At 43.1% G+C, this 25936-nt stretch overlaps 2 protein-coding genes across 3 annotated transcripts in view; both read left to right on the forward strand.

Annotated features, from left to right (window-relative positions):
• med13a (mediator complex subunit 13a) overlaps positions 1 to 2344 on the forward strand; it is a 69897-nt gene extending 67553 nt beyond the window's left edge. The window contains exons 29-30 of the mRNA XM_026183115.1: positions 921 to 1021; positions 1235 to 2344. Of these exons, the coding sequence (XP_026038900.1) occupies positions 921 to 1021; positions 1235 to 1367 (234 nt within the window). The 3' untranslated portion in view covers positions 1368 to 2344. The remainder of the gene's footprint in view (positions 1 to 920; positions 1022 to 1234) is intronic.
• Positions 2345 to 4220: 1876 nt separating this feature from the next.
• ints2 (integrator complex subunit 2) lies at positions 4221 to 25936 on the forward strand. 2 transcript variants are annotated; one of them, XM_026181950.1, is made up of 25 exons: positions 4221 to 4384; positions 5004 to 5312; positions 5493 to 5631; positions 6011 to 6113; positions 9174 to 9287; positions 10109 to 10239; positions 12027 to 12197; positions 12802 to 13022; positions 13133 to 13258; positions 13470 to 13541; positions 14879 to 14993; positions 15458 to 15526; positions 16377 to 16511; positions 16610 to 16786; positions 16943 to 17057; positions 17809 to 17913; positions 18023 to 18187; positions 20577 to 20778; positions 21911 to 22036; positions 23069 to 23270; positions 23519 to 23800; positions 24282 to 24389; positions 24602 to 24707; positions 24993 to 25169; positions 25693 to 25936. In XM_026181950.1, exons 2-25 carry the CDS (start codon positions 5008 to 5010, stop codon positions 25872 to 25874), a joined length of 3648 nt encoding a protein of 1215 aa, XP_026037735.1. In that variant the 5' UTR covers positions 4221 to 4384; positions 5004 to 5007; the 3' UTR covers positions 25875 to 25936. The 2 variants fall into 2 exon arrangements, with proteins under 2 accessions (XP_026037735.1, XP_026037736.1); XM_026181951.1 differs by lacking the exon at positions 4221 to 4384 and adding an exon at positions 4412 to 4633.

The following is a 25936-nucleotide window of genomic DNA, read 5'->3' on the forward strand; positions in this document are numbered from 1 at the left end:
AACGTCTTCTACCACCTACGCAGCGATCACGTGAAAGAGTGTGGAGAGAGTTTACAGACGAGAAGCAAAAAAGAGCCGTCAGGTGCTCCAAATAAGCCTCAGACTCAAACGTTAGAGCGCGCTTTTCCCTGCAGCACGCCACCTAATAAATACAAAGAATACAGCGACCTTACAACTTATGTCTAAAATTTATCGTTTCATGCATCTGTCAAAACACTCGACTCCAGGTGCACGACACTCAGCTGGAAACTCTTCACGCAAGTAGAGCTGCCCGAGATTCACAGAATTTTCAGAAAGTGTAACATTTTTGTGATTTGTATTGTTGTCGGGCTGATAGATGTCTTATATCGGGATATGAGATGTTGGTCATATCGCACAGCCCTACTAGTGAATTTAAGGAGCCGTCCTGAACATTATCACCCAAAGCCCGACACCAGTGTCCTGTGTGGGTTGCAACCCTGACCTTTTTTCTTACCTGTCGGGTGTTCTACTAAAATGCACTGACACTTTTTTACGACAGAGCTCTGCGTGGCCGTTATAAACAGTGCTGGTTGTTAATCCCGGGCTCAGCTGATAGCTCTGACCGCTCTGGCATAGACTTGGTTCACCACCCCAATAAACCACAGCTATGTCGGAAATGCAGTAAATTTGTAAGGCTGGTGAAGAATGTTGCTGCTTGAGCAAGTGTGATTGAAGCCTTGTGCGTAATTGCACACAATCAAAGTGTGTTGTACTTAGAATAAGGTCGTTTTGTTTTGTTTGCCTTTTTATCCATTGCTTCTGGAATTGGCTGCAGACTCACTGCTGCTACCCTTCTGCTGTGAAAAGAGCTGTCATTATTTAAATGACATGTAATGAAAGGTTGATAACTTCATTATAATGCCTCTGACGCCACCTCTTCCCCCCGTGCTTCCTCTCAGGCCTCTTTGCACCTCCATGTGGCTTCAGTGCAATCAGATGAACTGCTGCACAGCAAACACTCCCACCCCCTCGACTCCAATCAGACCTCAGATGTACTCAGGTAAACAACACCAGCACACACTCTGCATCAGGTCGAGTGCACAAATTACTATTACCACCCTGCTGACTGTTTCCAGGGTGAGTTTTCTATTTGTAGCCGATTTCAGACTGACGCTGGTTTGTGCACAATGCTGGTAAAAGTTGCCGCATGTTTTAATGTTCATCGATTGAACGTTGAAGCGTAACCGTTTTGTATGCCTGTGTTCCTCGGCAGATTTGTGCTGGAGCAGTACAACGCCCTCTCCTGGCTGACATGTGACCCGGCTACGCAAGACCGACGATCGTGTCTACCAATTCACTTTGTGGTGCTCAACCAGATGTACAACTTCATCATGAACATGTTGTAAACATCAGGCTGTTACAGGAAGAAGGCGGCGGGGGGTCATAATGAGTGAAAACCAGTGTACGGAGCTGGATCCTGCACCAAGATGGGATCAGATGGTTTTCCAAGCCTAGCCAGTCCTTCTCCACCACGCCGCCCCCCCCCCCCCCCCCCCCCCCCCCCGTGAGACTGGATATTCTGTCCCTGTGATTTAAAGACATGCACGTAGAGACAAGGGAATAAAAAAGAGGGGAAACTAGAAGCTGAATTGCATTCAATGAACGTGAAAGAATGACAGATTGGTTGTCATGATATGTAGCATGGCAGCACAGTCACTGGCCAGTCTGTATCGATGAGACAAGTTTATCTGTAAAATTATTGGAAGAAAAGGGACATATTTGATCAAGGAAAAAACCCAAGAATGGATCTTTGGTTTTAAGACATGAAATTCCTTTTTATTCCTTTGGATGTAATTGTATCCAAACAAAATGCCTGCATTTATCTTATTTATTGTAAGTTTTTAAATGTATAATTTGTCTTATTTCTTAACCTCTTTTATATATAAAAAATGGAGAAGGTTTATATCACCTTCCTGCTTTAAAGCAATTGGTCTAAGATATATGTAATCGTCTTAATAAAAACACCAGAGGAAAAAATCCCATAAAAATGAAAGTCCCAGTAGGTTGCTTTTAGAGTATTATTTTTTGTAATGGAGACAGAATATTTGTATTGTCACAATGTACAGAAGAATTAGAGTGGAGAACTATGTTTCATGCCTTTGAGCGTGAAGACCTTACAGCAAAGCTGTAGCTACAGAGGACTTGTACAGCAATGAACTTCACTGTGTTCAAATAAAGAGGTACATTGTTGTATATAGTATTTTATACCACACATTTAGACACAAAAACCAAACGGCAATATATATAAAATAATTCTATATGAATGCCATGCCAGCAGTCGGTGGTGTGGCTTCTGTTTTAGGAATAAAGTGCGTCAACTTATTTTCCTGTGCTTGTGTTTATTGCCTGGGGGAGGGGGCTGTGATGTGCAATTGGACAAGGACACCAATAGTGCAGCGGAGTGACAACTATTGGCATCTCTTGGAAGTAGCTGACCTCAGGTTTAATCTTATTTCTTTTTTTAATCCGTTTATTTTTCTTCGAGAAGAAAATGAAAGCAAGACCGTGAGAGAGACATGCAGTGTCCTTTTCAGCACATCCCTTTATTGTAGCGCGCCTCTCCGTACTCCCATTGGCTGAGGTCTGCCTCCTGGCACCACTTCTGATTGGTTATGGACACATTTAGACCAGTCCCATTTCAGTGTGAAAGTAAATGTGTGGTGTAAATGAACCTGTTATGGATGGCTGCCCGTTGGACATGCAAAGACAAACATGTTCTGTCTGGATGTTTCCTCCATCTACTGATGTTGCTCTTTATCTTTCATATTAGCCAGCGTCTGTTGGCTTGGAAAATTTGACCATTAAAATGTATTTGGTCTTATTTTGAGTGTAGATAAATACATTCAATATTTAATAAACCTATGAAAGTTTATTTTTCCATGTTTTCTTTTTTGGAAAATCATGGTTGTTTGCAGTAACCATCTGCGTCTAATATACAATATCTCTGCAAGCTTGTTACCACACTATTCACATGTGGGAAAAGGCATTGGAATAACCACGCAGAGCCATTTGAGTGGGATATTTTGCTTGTAAATGGCTGAGTTGCCCCTGGGTGGCATGTAGTAGCAGCTGGCAGTTCATTCTTTTGATAATTTTCTGCATTTCTTCTCGCTGTCAGCGACAGGGGGATAAACGGGTCCTGCTCTCCGTTTTCCTTCCTCACCAACTGCTGTCTGTATATTCTTCAAAATGTGGAATTTATACTGACACCAGAAACTGTTTGGGTAAGTACAAATCAAGATTAAATGGAGTTAGAAATGGGCAGGAATCTAAAAGCCCTAATATCTCATCATAAGCGGTATTTGCAAAACATTAGTGTAATCAAAATACTACATATTATTATTTTTTAACATTTCCACCAGTCTGGCATAAGCTAGAATAAACAGTTTCCATTGTTGTCTGTCCGTTATAACATAGTCAAACTATAAAAAATCAAAGCGTGTGTAATCTAGCTGTAACTATGAAAGAATCCCCATCATATACACGCGCCTATGATCAGAGAGCTCGCAGCACGCGCAGGCTGGAGTAGTCTTTGTTCGGTCATTGCTGCTTCACGGCACCGACGACATTGGTGCTTTTGCTTTCACAGTACCCACGGTGTTCCCTGTGGGTAACGATGAGATTTAGGGTATCTATAATGGAGTGAAAGTGCCAAACAACGGCAAAGACGTTTCCATAAACGTGCCGGTGTTGTGCCAAAAAGTGATTTCCAATGTTTCCGTGTATTTTTTATGTGTAATATCTTTACGTATGTTGGTAAATAGACTTCGGTGAACAGCGTTTACAAAGGGGTTATATATAGAATTAAAAGATTATCTGTTTTTTCAAGTATCTTTATAACTCTGTGTTATTGTACTCACATTATAACCAATCCGGTCCTTTTCCCCCACTTACAATATTTTTACTGAACTATTGTAATATTTGCTGCCATTTCTGCTGTCTTACTCTTACAAAAGACATTTTTAATGTTAATGAGATTTTTTTTAACTGCATAAATAAAGGTTCTATAAAAGTCGCTGCCAAAAACTGATTGCGGCTTCTACCTTGTTACACGAATGTTGTTTGTGGCTCAATATGACTTTGTGTCATCCATGAGGGATGCATTTGACATATGTTTCACATATTATAGGCCATCAAGTTACTTATAGCAGTTTAAATACGAGCAATCAGTTTTTGGCAAATACCGGAAATCAGTTTTTGGCAGACAATCACTTTTTGGCACAACACCGGCACAATCCAGGACAAGTTCCTCTGGGGGCTCTCCCCGATCGTGCGACCGCGGGGGCTGACGGTACAGTCTGACGTCTGAAGGCCTCCGCGGCGATAACTGTTTGAAACAGTACGTGTCATCTTAATGAGCCAGGTAAGGGCGTTCTTGTGAATTCGTGTATTTATGTTACACTTACTTTATAGCTTAGACGGACCCGTCAACTCAAGGTTGTCTTGTGACAAACTAGCCTAGCTCTTAGCTTGCTAGCAGTATGCTAAAAGTCTTTCCAGAAGCGAACTGAATGAGTGTTAGCTACTGCTAGCTCATATGTAGCCGTAAAAAACCCAGCTAAGTAGCCGAATTGCTGGTGCTTTAAAAGGCATATATTAAAGATTTCTGAAGGTGAGTCCAGATGATATTTTCACAACAATCCAGTAAACACTAGTTCATGTATTACTCCCAGCAGTTGTTAGCATTTGCTTCAGTTAGTGGTTATAGACGGCTGTTATCTTGTTTCTTTAGTGGCGTGTAACAGCGTTTCTGTTTGTAGTGACTAAACCTATGAACAAGTTATCAAACAAAATCATTACCATCAGCGTACAAGTTACTCTCGCGTTAAAAATGTATATCGAGGAATGAATGGTCACATTATGACAACCGTTAGCTCTGCAACTTAAAGTGTATGTACTGTTGAAAGCAGACTAGCAGACTGTAGAAAAAAATGCATCCAGTTTTCCTCTTTAAACCGTCAGTTTTGTCTGTTTCCCCCAAGGTGTATGCACGGAGCGATGGGAGACAGTGCAGGGCTGCAGTTTGTCAGCTCCTATGCTTTTGAAGCCATGCAGAAGGTGGATGTAGTGCGCCTGGCTGCGTTAAGTGATCCGGAGCTGAGGCTGCTGCTGCCCTGCTTGGTGAGGATGGCGTTATGTGCCCCCGCTGATCAGAGCGAGTCCTGGGCACAGGACAAGAAGCTTATCCTCCGCCTGCTCTCTGGGGTTGAAGCCGTCAACTCCATTGTAGCACTTTTGTCTGTTGACTTTCATGCCTTGGAGCAGGACGCACGGAAGGAGCAGCAGCTTAGGTATGACTTATTTTCACATGGTAACACTATATACTGGCACAGTAGTGGGTTACAGAGTGGGAAAAGCTGCTTATCGGGTCATACATATACAGCTATATTTGTTACTGTGTTTTAAAAAACAAAAAAGCCTACTTGGAGTTCATTTTAGCAGTATACATAATGTACCGTCTCCTCTGCTAGGCACAAGGCAGGTGGCTCTAATGCAGAAAGCATCCTGGTGTCACAGCTGCAGCACGGCCTAACTCTGGAGTTTGAACACAGTGATCCCCTCAGGAGACTCCGTCTGACCCTCAGTGAGCTCCTGGCTATCATGAACAAGGTACAGTCAAAGCTCCCCTTATAATTCGGTAGATCTCTGGACACTGACGATGATAACTGAGCATCCACGTTGTAGAAATGTGGAACAAACATGTCACGTATACCTGGGACAGCTGTGTATATGTAAAGAAATGGAAGTATGAATCATTAATGAGTGTCACCTGTGGACTACAGAAACAAGATTGTGCTGCTTTCTTTAACTTTTCATTAAATTTGAAGTTTCTATCAGAATTACGACTAAATCTCTGCCAGCTGCTCTCGCTTGGAATGAAATTAACTGCGTGCTGCTGTTGTCCTTTAGTAGATCCATCTTCATCTAATAGGGTGAGTTGGGTGATGCGTCCCTGTGGCCTGTTTCACATTCCCATGTTGTTTCTCAGGTGGCAGACTCAAATGGAGAGTTTTTCTTAAAGTCTTCTGAACTCTTTGAAAGTCCTGTGTACTTGGAAGAGGTTGCGGATGTCCTCTGCATTTTACAAGCAGGTAAAAAAGATTATACATTATAATAGCATTGCATTTAATGCAGCAACATTCAAAAACTAGAAAATGCATTTTCTGAAGAAACTGCAGTGTGAATGCTGATAGTTGAATGTTTTGAGCTGAAATGAAACAATTGCTGAATGTTAAGTTAAAAAAGTTGAATGAGCTGAATTAGGGATGGGTATCGTTTAGGTTTTATCCGATACCAGTACCAAACCGGTACTTTTGAAACTGTGCCGGTGCTCAACCGGTGCTTAAAGAATGGAGAACACAAAATCGGTCCAAAAACCTCTCATGTTCAGCTGTTTTTTTTGTAAAAAGATAACAATGTTAGCCTTTTCTGCAGCTATGGGGCATATATGGTATCACTCTTGGCTGGAAGCAGTGCTTAATCAATGGAAAAAACACAAACTTTGTCCAAAACCTCTCATGTTCAGCTGTTTTCCACTTTTTCTTTGGTCATTTTAGCCTTTTTGGCCAGGGTGAAGGGAGCATCTGCCATCAAACAAGAAGACAGCAGCATGTAGCTATGATGGTGTTTGCTAGTTCACCTTACCTGCATTAATGTAATAACGTGGTTAGCCTACTCAACGTAAATTACACACGAACAACATGAAGCTACTCACGCAGAGAAGAACGGCTGCTGCTGCATCATCATCCTCATCATTTCTGCTACACTGGCAGGGCTAGGGGCCAGGACTCTCCTCTTCGGGGTTTTGGGGGATGTTGCTAACTCCGGGTCTGATAACAGGTACCACACCCGCAGTAGATGTGCACGGTGTGAGGTCTCGCAGCAAGCTATCAAATACGGCGCATTTCTCGGCTTTAACAAACCGCTATGCGTCGCCAGGTGTTTAATCGGATTTGAGGTGTTACCTCCTTTCACAGTATCACAGTATCAGCTTAAAGCACTTGTTGCTGCTGAGTTTGCATCTTTTGCTGTGAAGTACAGCCAGACTTTGACCGCTTCGCCTTGGACATTTTAATCTGTAGCTCTGCTCTAAAAGAACGTACGTACCTGGACCCGCCTACTACGCTCACAAAGGTAAAATGATTGGCTAGAATCCAAAGTGTATGACACGTGCCATGATGGCACTGGATACTGGTACCCATCCCTACAGCTGAAACATATTGAATAATTCACCTGAAAGATAAAGTGGAGAACTGTTGAAAGCTGAAGTTCACACAGAAGAAGTTTCAAAGTTTGAAAGTAGATGATGTTAAAATGTACATTAGAAAAAGCTGAATTAATTTTTTTTAGAAAAACAAAACATCTGAATGAATATTGAAGGTTCATATTCTTTTAATCACTGAATGACTGAAATGTGGGAGATTCAGCTACAGACAGGTAAAGGGTGTCAGTTCTAATAACCCCTATCAGCTGGGGCTGGTAGGTGTGGAGCTTGCTACAGGGGTGCTACTCTACCCTGCGGAGAATGAATATGATTATCTGAAATTCATCATACAGACTCAGGGTCAGCCACCAGATCGTGTTCTAGACTCTGGCATTTACACTGATGACTATTTCATTGAAGACGACTACAAGCAACAGCGCTGGACAGATAAGACTGACCAACAATTTCAGTACGAGACAGGATATCCATCCCTGGAGACTCGATACATAAAACTTAAACGTCTTGATGACCTCGAACAAATAACGAAGGTTAGACGAGGACCAGAAGATGGCCAAAGCTTATTTGTCAGCTTAATTAAAGAGATGTTGGCCTTGGATGCACACCAGCGCATAACACCCTTGGAGGTTCTCCGGCATCCCTTTTTCAACCCTGGCCTCTCTAACAGGTTCCCATGTATTGACACTGAGAGACCACACAGAATCTCCAGAAGGGAGAAACAAAAGTGTGGATCATTGGGTCAAGCTACATCAGATGAGGCAAGAGTGACGCAAAAGAGAGGAGAAAATTTCGGACTTAATGCCAACGTCCAGTGGTTTGGCAAAGGAGGGATGCGCTGGAGCGGAGTCCTTCCTCGTTTTTATGAGGAGCTATCCACACAGAGACCACCTGACATATTGGTAATCCATGCTTGGGGCAATGATTTGGGACTCATGTCTGCTTATTAACTTCTGTCATTGAGAAGGAATTGATGCAACTGCACACAGAGTTCCCTCAATGACAATTGTATATTCATCCATCAACGAGCGTCAGTTGGGAGATATGGAAATCCAGGCAAAATCAATAAGGACAGGCAGATCGTGAACGCCAGCATTAGAAAGGCTGCTGGAGTGATTATTGAGCATCCATGCTTGAGGTTTTTCAACAACTCCATTTTTTTACCCGACGGAGTTCATTTAAACAAGAAATGCACTGAAAAGCATCCGCTCGGCGTCTTCAGTCACCTCACAGAAAACCATATGTTGTTTATTTTAGGCAACGTGAGCCACACTCTCATTTTTCTTTTCTTTTGCCTCTCACCCCCCAACCAGCCATGACAGATGGCTGCCCCTCCCTGAGCCTGGTTCTGTCAGAGGTCTCTTCCTGTTTAAAGGAAGTTTTTCCTTTCCACCGTTGCCTGGTGCTTGCTCTCATAGGGGATCATTTGATTGTTGAGCTTGAATTGAATTGGATTGAACAACATTTTAAACATTCAGGTGAGAGGTTCACATTGTAGGGAGCACTACAAAATCTACAAATAAAAAAATTGTCACGAGCGGCAAATGAAAATAAAGAAAACAATTTTTGAAAAACATCTCTTGCTGCTCTGTTGGCATGGCAAAGTGTTGAAAACATGCCGAAGCTCAAACACTAATTGTTTACTGCACTTTGTCATGCAGCTGATTTCTGCTTGAAGAGCAGTCTGCAGCCAGCCACTCCCATCTCCTCACAGCCTTGTCTTTTTCTTGTAAAAGGCAGTGACTTGCTTTTTGATAAATACAAAATAACTGAAAAATCGAAATAATCCAAATAATAAATAATCCACTGCTCCTGAGAGTTCAGAAATAACGCAGCATATTTAAAATAACAAATATTTCTGTAAACATGTCTGAAAACAATCCGTTTCTTTGACCCTGCCGTCTGAAGTGTGTTTGGATTTTCTCCGTCTTAGAGCTGCCTTCGCTCCTGCCGATCGTGGATGTGGCCGAGGCTTTGCTTCATGTCCGCAATGGTGACTGGTTTCTGTGTCTGCTGGTTGCCAATGTTCCTGACAGCTTCAATGAAGGTAATTCATCTGTTGCACAACGCTGCACATTCTGTCAGCAGATAATGGAAAATAGAGTGGCTGATTAATTGACAGGAATAGTTGGATATAGTCAGTGTGGAGGAAACAGGACTTTATCTGAGATTACCTCCAAGGTTTCTCGCTTTATTAGAATTACACACTGATATCTACAACTATATGTGTTGTTCTTAATGCTGTTCACGGCAGTGGACCGAGAGTGCAGGCATTTGTCTTTGACTGATGATGAACATTATTATTATGTCATCCTGACTCCCCGAGAGCCCTTTGAGAGGCTCTCTGGAATAAAACACTCACTGTCTCCTTATCGCACAGAGTGTCAGATCCATGTCAGGCGCAGATTTGTGCTGCGTAGCGGTGATCATCACAGATTCCTTTTGGCTTTGCTGCTGCAGTTACTCTTTCATTGACATGAAAGTGCAATGGATTCATCCTTGGATGAAGTGTTTGTAAGGTTTGCCATGTTAAACACCAGCTGGCAGCCAGACTTCACCCTGCCGCCTCATCAATGGTGTATGAATGATCCAGGAGCAGCACAGATGGAAACTAATTCAATTTCAAAGCGTTGCCATAATGCCAGCTACCAAATTTACTTTTAAACAATATACAGTGGGAAAGTGAAGGACAAATATGCCAGAGAATTGATGTAATCATGGCTGTTGTGTATTGAAGGACATAACTGGGATCTGGAAGTATTCAGATTATACAGTGTTGAAAGTCTGCATACGTTTCTCCTCATTTGCTGTAAGGATATAGTAAGCAGAAGGTCCACAGTGTTTAAGCGTGCCTCTCTGTTGTTGCAGTGTGCAGAGGTCTGATTAAGAATGGAGAGCGTCAGGATGAGGAGAGCGTAGGTGGGCGGCGCAGGACTGAAGCGCTCCGGCAGCTATGTCAGATGAATCCCTCACAGGCTCTCAATATCCGGGCTATGGTGGTAGGTATACCGTTAGTATAATGGCGGGACTGAACTCACGCCAAACTCCCACTTTATTTACAGCATCCCAAAAGTCATTTATTTCAGATGAGAGATGAGTTCTCCCATCTAGTAGCTGCTCTTTTTCTACTCTGGATGCACATTTTCTGCAACATTCATTCTGCTGCCCTGTTTTATCCCATTAATTATGCATGTATTAAATCAAATTAATACTCGCACCAGCACATTTGGAGCATCTGCTCCTTTTTTATGAAGCACTCTCCTGATTAAATGTTTGGATAGCACGACGGTTGTGTTTGCAGAAACATAGCCGCATTAAATATTGATTGTGATCTCAATATAATTATTTGCCGTTAAAACATATCTTCCATAATTTTGCAGTTTCTCTTGGTAACAAATTTAACGCGGCACCCCAGCAAAGCTCATCTGTTTCTCTGCCTCGCTAAACGTAGCCTGCTGGTAATGTAACAGTCATGCACAGATTTCAAGAATGAAAATCAGTTTGACAGACAAATGTTGTGCTTACACCACTTTGTTAAATGATGAATAATTTGTAAGCTGTAGACGTTTGTTTGCTTTTAGCTCCTAAACGTCACTCTTTAGTTATTATAGACTTGACTAACGACTGGCTCTGCTGTGCAGGGAACTATTTTCTCTGCTTAAATCAACTCACCTGATAGAGGGCAGTAAAAGTGATAGGATTTTGCTCTTTAGTCATTTATGTTGTGGTACTCTTAGTGACGCTGTCCCCGAGGGGGAGAAATGAGTCTTATTTCTATCGCTCATAGAGGTTAGAATGTCGGCTATTGAACGAGGCAGAAGAAATTCATTGCCTTGCTGAATGATTCATTAGCAGAACTCGTACTTGGCTGGACTTTGTGGTCTCAAACAACAAGGTCTGGGAATTGATGGGATCCAGTGCTGAAAACAATGTCTGGTGAAGGGCAGTAGAGCTCGCAACCAGCAAGGTCAAGCAACGCGTGATGTTAGAAAATAATGTCGAGAAACATTAATAGTAGGATGACGAGGAACAGTGAATTTAAACAACAATGATATTTCGTTTGCACAGAAAAAGAAGACGACACTAATACAGCAATGCAGGCTTGTATTAGAACGACACCCATATTGCTAGTTCCCCTTTTTTAATTTCCTTTATTTTCAAACCTTGTTTTGGCTCATAATCACTCACTTAGCAAGACAGCTTCTTTGCTCATGTTTCCCCTCAGTAAGAAAAGGAGCTATACAGGGGTCTCGAACTCCAGTCCTCGAGGGCCGCTGTCCTGCAACTTCTCCATGTGTCTCTGCTGCAGCACACCTGAATACAACTAATAGGTCATTAGCAAGACTATAGAACTTGACTGCATGCTGAGGTGGCGACCCCTAACCCTGCTCAAGTAAATGTGTTTGGAACAATGTAATTCCAACAATGCTTTTATTGCACCGTGTTCATTCAGTCATGAGCTGCTGTAACATGAATCAAATGGCTGAATTGCCACCTCAGCATGCAGTCAAGTTCTATAGAGTCTTGCTAATGACCTGCTAGTTGTATTCAGGTGTGTTGCAGCAGGGACACATGGAAAAGTTGCAGGACAGCGGCCCTCGAGGTCTGGAGTTCGAGACCCCTGAGCTATACCTTGGAGACGCGTGTCTTTGCAAAGACCGGGAGCACATCAGCCCATAGTGATAATCAAACAAACATAGACGTAGTCATTATGAAAGAACATGATTAATATTTGATAGAACAGGTGACGCTCTGTAATTGACTGTGGGTGCTCTGTGTGTTCCAGGTGGAGGAGTGTCACCTGCCTGGTTTGGGTGTGGCTCTCACTCTGGATTATAAACCAGATGCAGCAGATGAGGCAGTCAGTCCTCTTGTGTCTTATGTCAGCGGACTGCTGCTTGGCACCAATAGCAAAGTCCGTACGTGGTTCAGTATGTTCATTCGCAATGGACAACAGGTAAGGCCCCGGTTGACTCTCGTATTTCCTGACAACACATAAACAGTCACTCCTTTAGGTGCAAGAGGTGGACCACCCACAATGTCCTCAACATGCTGGATTGTTCCTGTGATGTTTTTAAAGAACAGACAGTAATACAAACACTCGCTGACATTCAAAATGAGATCCTGGTGGGAGTATCTTTCTTGTATTACTCGGTGTTCAGCGCTCGAGTTGGATTGCCCCAAATTTAAGCTAACATTCAAAATATCACAGCAGATATAAAGGAGATCACGAGTCTGGCTATCTGCTGGCATTTCTTGCAGTTTATGGAGCGCAGACACGCTTTAGTCAGCTTTTCACTGTAAATGTCATCATTTGTTTAAATTTCCCTTTCATAAAATGTTGGGGGGTTTTTAGGCGATAAAACTCTGAGGAGGAACGGAGCTTCTGCTCGCCATTGGAGAAATGTCCTAAAATGTTCCTCAAGTTGCTGCTCATGCAACGAGTCAGTTAATGATCATAATTATCAGATTTGTAAATGAACTTGGGCAAACTGTTACCAAGGCCCAGCGGTGGAAGCATGAAAGTTAAATGGTGTCCTCTCCTCACTCGATCCTGCCAGCGTAAGAGGGAAAGCAGCTCAGTGCTGTGGCAAATGCGCAGACAGCTGCTGCTCGAGCTCGTTGCCATCCTGCCGCGTTCACGCAGCACCCATGTGCCCAATAATGGCGGCATGGAGGAGGAAGGAGGCTCGGGGTACTCTGGCCTCAGAGAGGAGCACGTGGTGAAGGCCAGCGCCCTGCTCCGGCTGTACTGCGCCCTCATGGGTATTGCAGGTCTCAGGTGAGTCAAAGATCATGATAGCTTTTGTTACATTTGATTTTATAATCAATATTTTATGTACTAGTTGTAACAATGTAACAATGTATTTTAATGGCTGTGTTTCCTTCCAGACCTACAGATGAGGAAGCAGAGCAACTACTGCAGCTGATGACCAGCCGGCCTCCTGCCACTCCTGCTGGCGTTCGGTTCGTCTCCTTGTCTTTCTGCAAACTGCTGGCCTTTCCTACTCTAGTCAGGTACATAACGTTTATTGACTCTTACTTTTAGACGTCTTTGTTTTATTCTGCCAACACAAACAGGCCAGGGATCACAAGCTCTTTTTAGCTGCCGGTGGTCTTGAATTTTGATTTGCTCGCTGCTTACCAAAAAGCCCTGTCGGTGTTTTTTGGCATTAATAGTATTCTTTTCATATGTCGACTGAGCATTATCCTCTGTGTGCCTGTGCAGCACTCCAGAGCAAGAACAACTGATGGTCATGTGGCTCAGCTGGATGATCAAAGAGGAGGAATACTTTGAAAGGTAACAATAAAAAGGCTTCATGGAGAACGCAAAAGATTAGAGAGTAAAATCCATCACAGGAAGCTGTCACATGTCTGAGTTTATTGTGACACACACGTTATTGTACTGATTTTATATGTCGTAAGCTTTAAATGTTCATCACATCAGCTGTGATAGGATGATGTCTTTACAGAATTAGTCTATAATGCAACATAAACCCATGTGTGAAAGCATTTGTGGCACTTAGATCCTGATCCTGTCTCCTATACTGTGAAACATTATACACAGCTGCTGTTGGTGGTGACCTCCTTTCATATGAAGAATCAGCAGATTTGTTTTTAAAAAAAATGTAATTTAATTTTTTAAAATTAATTTCAGGAAGTAGAGCCAGTACCATTCACCGAGTTTGGTGTCGGTATAAGACAAAGGTGCTGAGGTCAGCTTCCTCGCCAGTTTTGATTGGTTGTAACTGGTGCTGACATTGACTGGTATATATCTGACATGCATAGATAGCTGTATGGTGTCTTTTCTACTCCTGCCATCCATCTCAGGTATTATTTTTAAACAACCACAGCATACTTGTCCTAGAAATATGAATTGCTAACCAGCTACGGCTAAAACCAAAGCTGCTGTAGGCTTATCACAGATTTCTGTTTGGGCCCGTTCAGTGTCTTTTTCATAAGATCCAGGATAGTAGACATGGACATCAGAGGGGACTTTAAAGTCAAGAACCTCTTTTTGAATATTGGACATTATTAGTCAGTTACATTAGTTATGTGCATCTCCAAGTTTGGCCCGTTGTTGTTGCTCCAGTGCTGATGATGCAAGTGACAAGGATCAGTGGATTCACGCTAATCGGTGTGCCGGATTTGAACATTTCTTTACATTAGGCTCTGATAGATTTCAGTGTCAGATGAAGAGGGATGAATAAGGAAGGGCAGATAATCTAAGGATGCCTACACACACTCGGTTTCCTTGCCCCTTGACCAAGTGACCGAGGAAACAAAAAACGTTCCAACAATGAACAAGAAGTTGAAAGTATTAAATCGTCTTTATGTGTTGAACTCGTTCCTTGGAGATTTGTTTTTCCTGTATGAAGTCTCTGACCTGTTTCAGCACCTTCAGCATTGAATATGAATCCGTGTTTTTGTGACTCGAGTCCATAAACCATAAATCTGACAGGTTTGTCTGACTAACCTAAAGGCTGTGAGAGGAAGGTTCGGGTGTGTGTGGGTTGATGTAACGGTCATAATCACTTTTATTTAAATTCTGTCCTGCAACATGAAGGCTTAACGACAAACCTAAATGTCTTCTCTCACTTGCCTCTCCTGCATATGTGTTTGTCTTCCTCCTTACAGCGCCGCAGGCGTATCTGCTTCTTTTGGAGAGATGCTATTACTGGTTGCCATGTATTTCCATAGCAACCAGCTCAGCTCCATTATTGAGTTGGTGTGCTCTACTTTGGGGATGAAGGTAAGGTGGTAGGTGGGAGGGAGGCAGTGATCAATACATCAGTCTGGCTGACCAGCCACTGGCCCCTCTCGTCTGCTGCAGCAGTGGTGCATATAAAGACTATATCACTAATGAAACATTTGCAGCATACACGTATCTAGCTAGCTGCTCTACACCCTGCAGCCAGTTTTCAGTGTTATTACTTATTAAGTGCACTATTGTTTCTTGTCTGTGTGCTAAGTAGTTTCCCCGTCTCACTGTATTTCCCACTAAGATGTGTAATGTAATTGGATTTAGAGCCTGTTTGTTTCCACCCCTAGGGCAATCCTCTCAATTCAGTGTTGTGCTTGCCATGTAGAATTTTTCTTATGAAATATGAAAAGAGGGAATTACAAAATAGCAGCGCTGCTGCCTACAGGCTGTTTTCACTCACAGCGAGCCTGCCACTCTGGATGTTTTTCATAGTTTTTGTGTAATTCCTGCAGATTGCCATCAAGCCCAGCTCACTGAGCAAGATGAAGACCATCTTCACACAGGAGATCTTCACTGAACAGGTGTGTATGTATATTACAAGTCCATCATTGTGTATTGTTACTGGGCAACCACCGTTTTTGTCAGTGATTTGATTTAGATCTCTGACTCAACACCTCCATCCTTTCAGGTTTCACTGTTTACTATCAGACCAATTGGGGGGGGATTTGCTGCTGAAACCTTTTTCATAGGAAGCACAGAAAGTTTTGACTTTGATATCTTTAGGTTATTACTGCTTGACGTTGGCAAACTGTCACGGTGCATGACAGAGTTTTCACACCAGTATAGACTATTAGCATCACACACATCTGTCTGTGTCATGGGGTAAGCTTCTTAAACAGTGTTATAAGAGAGATCGGACACCTCATGAGTCTTGAACCAGTAAATCCCATAATGGCAACGATCGTTGGATAGTTTTAACCCTATTTTGTAGCAAACCTTTTAAACTGTTTTTTCAGATTCAATTTGATATTAAAGTTAGGAGCTACTTTTGGCTGCTCCCTTATTTCCCAAGGATCGGCATATTTGATTTGGCACACATTTGATGCCCTTTGCCCTTTCTGATGCTGCCCGCCCATTTATCTGGCATTGGGACTAGGAGTGCACTTGGCTGGGGTTTATCTCCTAACAGAATTAAATTTACCATCATTCACATATATGGTGAATGTGTTACCACTGCACCACGGAGCAACTATATTATTTCGATAATGATTCAAAACGTAAACACTTGGCCAGAGATGATGGTTGGGCCCATGCTGCTGGTATAGAAGTAAATTTTCCTGTCCAGGAGCTACAAAAGAAATGTGGCACAAATGTTTATAGTCTTTACATTTCTGAACTGTTAACAACAGTTGTGTGACTTTGGCTGTGCAGGTGGTTACAGCTCATGCAGTTAGGGTTGCAGTGACCAACAACCTAAGTGCCAACATCACAGGATTTCTTCCCATTCACTGCATCTACCAGCTGCTTCGGAGCCGAGCCTTCACCAAGCACAAAGTGTCTATTAAGGTAATGCGCACGTTATGGCTGATTGTGACTATTGCGTAACTTTGTACTACTGCACAGCTGTTTGAAACTGTGTTGTTGCCCTTGTGTGCACCTTCTAGGACTGGATCTATCGCCAACTCTGTGAGACGACAACACCCATCCACACCCAACTTATTCCCCTAATTGATGCTTATATCAACTCCATCCTTACTCCAGCTTCCAAGGCAAACCCAGAGGCCACCAACCAGCCAATCACAGAGCAGGAAATCCTCATTGTCTTCCTGAGCTCTGCAGGAGTAAGTCGCTTCCGAAGCTAAATCCGCACCCTTACAAAACACCAGTGCAGTGCATTTGATGGGTTATTGTTAATTTAGTTTGAAACATAATTACACTTTCATAATGCATAATTTTGCTCACATATCCATGTCCACGTTTGCTGGTGATCTCTTTAGCAAGCGGATGGTAGTCGAGCAGGACGGCAGCGCTACTCTATCACCACCCAACTGCTTATCCTGTACTACATCCTGTCTTATGAGGAGAACCTGTTGGCTAGCACCAAACAGCTGGGTATGTATGAGGCTGTTTCCCAACAAAAACACTGCGATGTGTTTGGCTTCCCTTTGTGCTCTTGGCTCACCTCCCTCCTGCTTCTCATTTTCTCTTTCTGGGCCTGTCTGAATTGCATCCTTTGTCATTTTCCTCACTGAAGAATGCATTGTGTGGATGATGAAGGGAATTTGTCAGCAAGTGAGAAGAAAAAGGAACCTTTTGTCCTCTGTTAAGTTGTAGGAGATGCTCTGGATGTGCAGTCATTCATCCTTTTCTCTCTTGGCACTGAATGTTGGCTGCTTCATAGAGAATAAATGGTTGGCTGACAAAGAGCCAAGTACAATGGCTGCGGGAGCAAAGCTAACTAGGACAGCTGTAGGTTAGATTGAGCATTAGCAGTTAGCCTAGTCAGTGTTTATTCTCTCCCGTGACGAGCTCTCCTCTTGCCCTTCATTAGGCCAGATTTATGTGAGAGTTTATGCCCATCTCTTTAATTGCTGTGTTTACCCAAGTGCTCTCTCAGCCTTCAAGGAAGGAGTAATGAAGCCCATCAGCAGTGGTAATGAACCCACGTCAATGAAAAATCACCTCAGCTTCTCGAACGCATCGGCACAGCGGCTCTGGTGTCCTCACACAATCAAATGAAACATTTATCCTCCATCTCGTCCTTATTTTGCTTCACATTTTCACTCTGTTTAGTATTTAATTCAGTATAGTTTCTGTGATCCACTCACTTGTCCTGTTTTCCTCTTTTTCTGTTTTTTTTAAGCCCTGATGCAGAAGAAGCCAAAATCCTACTCTGCAGCCCTGATGGACCAGATCCCCATTAAGTACTTAGTTACCCAGGCCCAAGGGCTGCAGCAGGAACTCGGGGGTGAGGGTCACTTTTGGCTTTTTCTTACTAAACACATGGAGAAAAACCCCCAAAAGGTAAAAATTATTTGATTATTGTAGACTGAACGCAGTTTCTTCACTGATCCCAGGTCTGCATTCGGCCCTACTGAGACTGCTTGCAACCAACTACCCACATTTATGCCTTGTGGAGGACTGGGTGTGTGCGGAGGAGGTGACCGGTACCCTGCCCCTGTTGAGGAAGATGATGCTTCCCAGCAACACCTGTAGATACACCCAGAGACAGCTTCACCAGGGTGAGCACAGGAAATTTAAGATGTAGCTGCTGAATTTAAGTTAAAAATATTAAGAGAGAAACATTTTAAAGTAATAAAAACCCAGACAGATGATTGATGGCTTTACTAGCACCACTGACGCTAATCTAGACGCCACAGTTGGGCGAGTGAAATGCCCGATTATCTGTTTTAGGTTGGAATAAAATCATTTATCAATCTGTAATCTTTGTGGTTAATCTTTTATGCTGTGTTGATCCTACAACTGCTGAAGGATCAACAGTTTCAATAGATGTAGGTGATGTGTAGCTACATCCAGATGCTGTGTGCCGCTGCACGACAAACGCAGAGAGCTGGCGTCTCGTTTATTTGGCTCTGTCATGTGGTGTTCTTGTGTTTCTCTGATCTTCATTGTAGTAGTTTAAAAGAAAGTTGTTTGAACTGAGTGATGGTTACATACTTGTGTTGCGGAGCCTGTCTCTTAACCTGAACAGCTTACTCCATTTGTATGGCGTTATTTTTGTGCCACTATTCTGAGCGCACGTAAAAAAAGTTTGCATGTGCAAGTGTTGTATTTTGAGGAGAAATTTATTTTGAGCAAAGAAAAGCTGAACTTGAGTGAACAAAATTCACTGCTGCGTGCAAAAACTGTATTTCAGTGTTTGCTATTATCCACACACACAACAGCAGCCCCTCTTGCTCAGTTTTTGCATTTGCGCTCGCTCGCAATGTGTTGCTCGCGCGCTCAACTCTTTCTCCACACCGTTATATTTGTGCCACAAAACCAGCCAATCACAGACTTGGATGCAAAAAAATCTGATTGGCTGTTTTGGTCTCCAATCAGCTCGAAATGACGAAATGCAATATCCCAGAATGCATTTCATCCAAAACTCAAACGAGGCAGTGGCGGAGGGACACAGAGTGGCGGAGTTCGGAGATGCCTGTTACCCACCAGCTGACCGCATAGCTGGACTGGCCATTGGGCATCCCGGACATTTGCCTGGTGGGCCGATGGTGATTTTTTATGTTTGTTTGTTTTTGGGCTGGACCAATTACAACACATCCGTATTGAAGGGAAAAGGAACGCGATTAGTCCCGGACTTCAGCTAGAATCAAAAAGGCAAAGCTGGAGTTATTCTGTCTTTACGCTGCACAGCTGCCTCTTCTTCTCTCATTCTCTCCCCTCTCTCTCCTCTTGCTACTTCAATCATGAAACTGATCAATGATCAGCTGATCGTCTCTCTTGTTTGTTTATCGCCCACTTTGCGCCAGAAACAGGAAACCAGCGGATGTTGCGCTAAACAACAGCAGCACGTTTAAGCTGATCAGCTGTTGTTAGAATTTATTTAAAATTCATTTCTAGTATCAGCTGATGTTTGCTGGAGCCACAGCTGTAAAGCTGCTGGTCATGATATCGGTTTGGAAACATGAAGGTGATAGAAATCATACATGTATACCAACAAGACAGTACATCACTGTCACAACAGCGTTTGTTTTAGTTCAAAGGGTTTTTTTTTTCTTCGTTTTTCCTGTAATACCTGGTGGTGTAGTCGGTGATTTTCTGTCAGTTCAGCCTTTTATATTATGTTTAACCCGAGTGACCACCCGGTCAGCTGGTGGGTAACAGGCATCTCCGAAGACGTCAGAGCACTTATGCAAATATGTGATGTCCTGATGAATCGAGCAGGTATTTGAAGTTTACACAGAAACATTCTCGCATGAAAATATCTTTAAAGTTTATTTTGTGACCCAGAAAGAGTAATATTTCAAACTCCGCCCCTCTGTGGTCCTCCGCCACTGCCTCGTTTGAGTTTTGGATGAAATGCATTCTGGGATATTGCATTTCGTCATTTCGAGCTGATTGGAGACCAAAACAGCCAATCAGATTTCTTTGCATCCAAGTCTGTGATTGGCTGGTTTTGTGGCACAAATATAATGGTGTGGAGAAAGAGTTGAGCGCGCACGGGCAGAAATGTTGAGAGCACGAGCAACACATTGCGAGCGAGCGCAAATGCAAAAACTGAGTGAGAGGGGCTGCTGGGGTGTGTGTGTGTGTGTGTGTGTGGATAATAGCAAACACTGAAATACAGTTTTTGCAGGAATGAATTTTCTTCGCTCAAAACAAATTTCAAACACTTGCACCTGCAAACTTTTTTTACGCGCGCTCAGAATAGTGGCACAAAAATACCGCCATACATTTGTAGGATTTAATCTGTGATTTACATTTTTCCTCTCTGACTCTTGAAATGCATCCATGCTGCTAAAGGAATCTGTTGATTAACCTCAACGGACAATCACAAAATAATTCTCAAGTGTATTTATGATACTGTGCTGTGCACTTGTTGTACACTGATGGAGATGCAGCCAAAGCTTCTCTATGAATCAGAGATTAAAGCTTATGTTTTCCTCCCAGCCTTCCAGAAGTTGCCATCAGGTAGTCCCAGGCTGATGCGTATCCTGGAACATTTAACACTGCTTTCACCTGGAGACCTGATCCCTTACGCGGAGGCCCTCACAGCCAGCATGGCTCTCCTGTTGGAGCCTGCTGTGCCTCGTCGTATACTACAGACCGTCAACAAGCTCTGGATGGGTCTGAACACCGTGATGCCCCGCAGGTACGTGCTCCGGACATGCAATCAGGAATTTGTGCCTTAAGGCATTAATGGAATCACTTGAGTAACTAAAATTGGTCTAAAGAATTTTCTTGTCCTCACTAATTAGAATTTGACATCACTGAAGTCAATGAACTCCCCTGCTGCTGGTTAAATAATAATTATACATGTTTCCAGTAAAAGGCTTACAGGGGTGTTTGACTTGTTGCTTCCTCCTCTAGGCCTCACTCTGCTGCTCAAAGGAGCACAGCTACCAAAAGGAGCCTGTTACAAGACGAGCTCAGGCAGGAAGACTGAGGGGGAGATGTAAGGGGTTGTCGGGGGAGCATGCTAGAGGGCCGTCGTTATTACCGTGTTGTTTGGAAAATACAGCACACTTAAAATCAATCCTTTGATTTGTCTGAAAGTCGACAGAGCCCCTTATAATCCCGTGTGCCTTATGTATGAACTCTGGTCGTGTTTACTGACCTCGAAACGATTTTATGTGCACGGCGCTCGAAAATCTGTCAAATGTTTTAGTACGACTTTGCTGAGCTACGAAGCCGCACCGCTTGATGGATTGTGGGAGCGTTACGGCTATCGTAGGCGGAGCCTCGCGCACTGTGCTTCAACATAATGTTTCCGTATTGTGTGTGTATAACCTCTTTTAAGTTTTGTGGATGTTATACATGGTTATGCTGAGGATACGTCGGCCAGTTTCCACTGGAAATGCCTTTTGGTTAAACTGTCAATGAGGAATTTGCACTGTTACATTTTTCTATAACTTTAATGCACATAAAAAACAGCTGCTTGTTTAAGTGGAAATACATTGATGGTTTTTTTTTTTGCACTAATAAAGTTGAGGAGTTGTAAAGTATTTTGTCTCGTGTCAATTATATCGTCAGTTATATCGTTATCGCAAATTTTCAAATGATATCGTGATAAATATTTTTGGTCACATCACCCTGCTCTAGTCTGAATATTAATCTTGGGCGTAATACTGTCAGTTTTACTTTGAGCAGTTTTAATGTTGTCCCTTAACAAGGCAGTGTTTCTTAGTCTTAGTTAGGTCAGAGTTCTTTAAAAGCCGGGTACAGTCGGTGCTTCAGTTAACAAAACTGTGTGGTGGGAATGAAATTGTGTGTCTGTGTCACAGGCTGTGGGTGATGACGGTAAACGCCCTCCAACCTTCAGCGAAGCTGCTCAGGCAGCAGAGGTACACCCAGAATGACCTGATGGTCGATCCTCTCATCGTGCTGCGCTGTGATCAGAGAGTATACAGGTGACTACAAAAAGCCACGCATGGACTCAGACATACAGTCTCAGACGTGTTGCAGTAGGTGGGCTTTCATGTGGTCCACATTTTCACTGAACGTAACTAAAGAATTTCTTCTTATACAAAAGATGAACCCTTTATGACCAGGCAGCGCGGGCACGCTCCGTTTTCCGTAACTATTTTTAAAGCCCGGTAGCACTGGAACCACGTGAGCTAGCGCAATCATTTTTTTTTGCATATGAAACCGGAGGAGTTGTACTTACATCTTATGCCATCAGCTCGTCCTCAGTCACGGTTTCCTTCCACATACAGCTTTGCAACACCTGCATAAAAAGCACTTGCAGCAACAACAACATAATATTCCAGAAACAGGCTCGTCCGATCCGATCAGCTGTTCATAACACTTCCTACGTTGGAATAGACGTCAGCGTGAACTGTTGCATGCCCGCCATGACCTGCCCGGAACTGGAAGTGACGTCATTTTCACAGAAAATTTATTTTTTGTCCTGTAGGGCATTTACAAAGATATGCAGGTATTTTTAAAATAGATTTTGAGTTTATGCCTTTCTGTATCGTGTCTGGGAGGCTTAAACTCAAACTGCTGGAAATAATCTGTTTTGATGCTTTTTTTTTTTTTGCAAATTTGCATCATAATATTTATTTTCATTTTTCCTGCAGTATATAAAAATTAGTGTATCTCAAAAATAAAACTATGAAGACACTCAAAATAATTTTCCTGTGGTTGGAAACTATTTTGTGCAACTGTTTTGTATTTACAGTTTTGAGGGGTGAACCTCTGAAATTACTCTAACTGGAAATATATGGAAAAAAACAAAAACGATTTTCAATTTTTTTTTTGTCATTTATTGCACTTTTTTATGTAGTTACTAAGGACTTAATGCATACATGTTATTAAAATTGAGGCTATAATGGTTGTATTGATGTATAGAAACTGCATGTAAGAATATAAAGATGAGCTCTGGCAGACGTGTTATGATGCGTCTTAATTGTCAGGTAACAATATTTGTTTTTGGCCAGGTGTCCTCCTTTGATGGACATTGTCCTTCACATGCTGAATGGCTACCTGCTGGCCTCGAAAGCCTACCTACAATGTCACCTGAAGGAGACGGCCGACTTTGATCGACAGAGCCAGACTGTGTCGAGCCTCGGTGTGCCGGGACAAGCAGATACGCCGGAGGTCACCAGGGAGGAGCTAAAGAACGCTCTTTTATCTGCGCAGGTCATTTGAGTTTTATAAGAGTGCTATGCATGTGACAGCATATTCATTCCTAACCCTGTTTCCCGTATCACGTTGTTTCTTCATCCCCCCCAAAATATTACACTGCAAAATTTTCAAATCTTATTTTTATGTGAGATTTCTATCTTACTGGTGTTTCAGTAAAACAAAAAATGCAAAAAGACACTAAAGTGTAACGGCGGGCCTTTTATGCAAAGTCATTATAAATCCTTGTTTTTGTCCAACTGCAGGACAGCGCAGCAGTGCAGATTCTTCTGGAGGTGTGCCTGCCAACCTCTGAAGAGCAGCAGCTGGGGGCCACCACAGACAGCCTGTTGAGGAGCATTCGGGGCCCCGTGCCAGGGAAATTGAAACAGGGAAGCCTGGGGCCTGCAGCCAAGGGGGGCGGGGAGGCTGCGGAGCCAGAGGGAGGTTTGCTCAGTGATTTGAGGGAGGTGCAGTGTCTCATCTGTTGTCTGCTGCATCAAATGTTCATCGCCGACCCCAACATTGCCAAGTTGGTCCACTTTCAGGTAATATAATGCTGGCAGGTTTATTGTGCCATTTTGTGCATCCTTCCACATTTTCCTATTGAAAGCATTACAGTCATTGATAATTGATTACACCGTAGAGCAGAAAATACCTTCAATGCATTTTTCAAGAAGATCCGAATCATATTGACCCCATTAGTCATCAGATTGTGCCGTGGCGTAAGTAATAAGTGAGTGCAGCTCCCAGAAGCAGCAGACAGCCATATGGTGGACTTCATCAAACCGCTTCCTGTCACAGTAATCCATCCACGCTGCTGAGCAGGAGCTGCTGAGCAGGAGCTGCTGAGCAGGAGCTGCTGAGCAGGAGCTGCTGCAGTGTGCATCGGCGCACACGCATGTTTACGCTGGCACTCATTTACATAGACGACTGTTTGAATAAATGAACTGCTTATTTGCGATTTCTTGCTTATGTTGCTAGATTAATTCCAAGTTTCCCGTTTCCTCTTGTCTCCCTGTCTGCCAGGGTTACCCTCAAGCTCTGCTGCCTCTAACTGTGGCAGGCATTCCCTCCATCCATATCTGTCTGGACTTCATCCCAGAGCTGCTGGCCCAGCCCCAGCTGGAAAAGCAGGTGAGGCCTCCCAACCTCCCCTCCCCTCTCTTTCCTGGCTTTCACTCCTAGACTTGCCCTGGGTTTGTGCCAGAGCCTCTCTTACACTGTTGTGCTTTTATTTATTTATTTTCTCCAACCAGCTCTGCTCGCTGCTCTGCTGAGTGTTTGCATATTTGCTACATAAATAAATGTATTAAATGTCTCACTGTTGTTATCGTGTGTCCCTGCAGATCTTTGCAATCCAGTTGCTATCATATCTGTGCACCCAGTACGCCCTACCCAAGTCCCTGAGTGTGGCCAGGTTGGCCATCAGTGTCATGGGTACACTTCTTACAGGTCGGTAAACACTCTTTACGTCTCACACGCTCATGCATGTGGTGATATACTTCCTCTTTTAGTGTGCGTCTTTTCTCTGTCAAACATTCAGTCTGCTGCCTGCACTGTGCAGTTCATCTTACATGAATCAGCTGTTGGCACACAGATGTTTTTATCCCTGTGTTTAGCTGCCATCCTCTGGTGTTTAGCTGTTAGTGCAACATTATTTCTCTACACTGTATTAACTGTTTATCAGCCTTGTGTTTTGTGTTAATTGTGTATTCATGTGTGTGTTTTGCTTCCTAGTGCTGACTCGTGCCAAGCGGTTCCTCTTCTTCATGCCCACCCTGCCATGCCTGGTGGCTTTCTGCCAGGCGTTCCCTCCACTCTACGATGACGTGGCAGCTCTCTTAGTACAAGTGGGTCAGGTTTGTTCTTCGGACGTGGCCACCAAAGCCCGGGACATCGATCCTTTTATCGCGCGTAAGCATGATTACTCGTTTTCTTGGCAGAATAATGTTGACACAAAAATATTTTGACCCAAATGATTTTTGTTCATCTTTTTAAAAATCCACAATCCAGATGTTGTAATTAAAGCCATCTGATCATTTCTGTCCTAAATGTCTAAGAATTATGAGAAAGAGCCTTCATCATTTATTAGCTTTGATGTGTTTGAGTGAAGCCTGATGTTGCCTTACACATAAAGACCAAGTGCCAGCCTGCTCCTCAGACTGAGGGTTTGAAGCTCGGTGTTGATATCACTGCTGTTGGATCTGTACTCACTGTGGATGCACAGCTCATGTATTTCACTGGATCTAGTAAATGTGTAGTAGGAGTATACCTACCATAGACATTTAAAGGTGTTGTCCATGTATGCTACTGCAGACAGGCTTGATCTACTTTGTTTATTCAGCATTTCTGGACGCTTCGATTGGACATAGAATAATTTGTGTAGATGAGTTTAGATCTACCAGTGCTAAAGAAAAACACTTGTTTTTTCACTCAGGCTTGCAGTATCTTAAGGAGAAACCACTGGAGGCTGTGGTCTCAGGAGGACACCCCTGCAAGCTGACTCTACCCCAGAAGACAGCAGAGGAGCTGGGTGGGGCTGACCCTGATGTCCAGCTCTGTTACTGCATAGAGGCCACCTTCATGGACATTATCAGCTGCACCCTTCACGGACTATAGAGCAAACACACACAGAGACTCTGGATGGTTCAAAGGGACTTGATTAAACCAACAACTCCAAA

This window comes from Astatotilapia calliptera, chromosome 10, assembly GCF_900246225.1.
Source record: "Astatotilapia calliptera chromosome 10, fAstCal1.2, whole genome shotgun sequence".
NCBI lineage: Eukaryota > Metazoa > Chordata > Actinopteri > Cichliformes > Cichlidae > Astatotilapia > Astatotilapia calliptera.

Excerpts from the sequence above, each read along its gene's own strand:
- ints2 (XM_026181950.1), top strand. The coding sequence starts at position 5,008 with ATGCACGGAGCGATGGGAGACAGTGCAGGGCTGCAGTTTGTCAGCTCC. Across the intron at positions 13,259-13,469 it reads GCCTTTCCTACTCTAGTCAG|CACTCCAGAGCAAGAACAAC; the intron begins GTACATAACGTT and ends GTGCCTGTGCAG. Across the intron at positions 16,512-16,609 it reads AGCACAAAGTGTCTATTAAG|GACTGGATCTATCGCCAACT; the intron begins GTAATGCGCACG and ends TGCACCTTCTAG.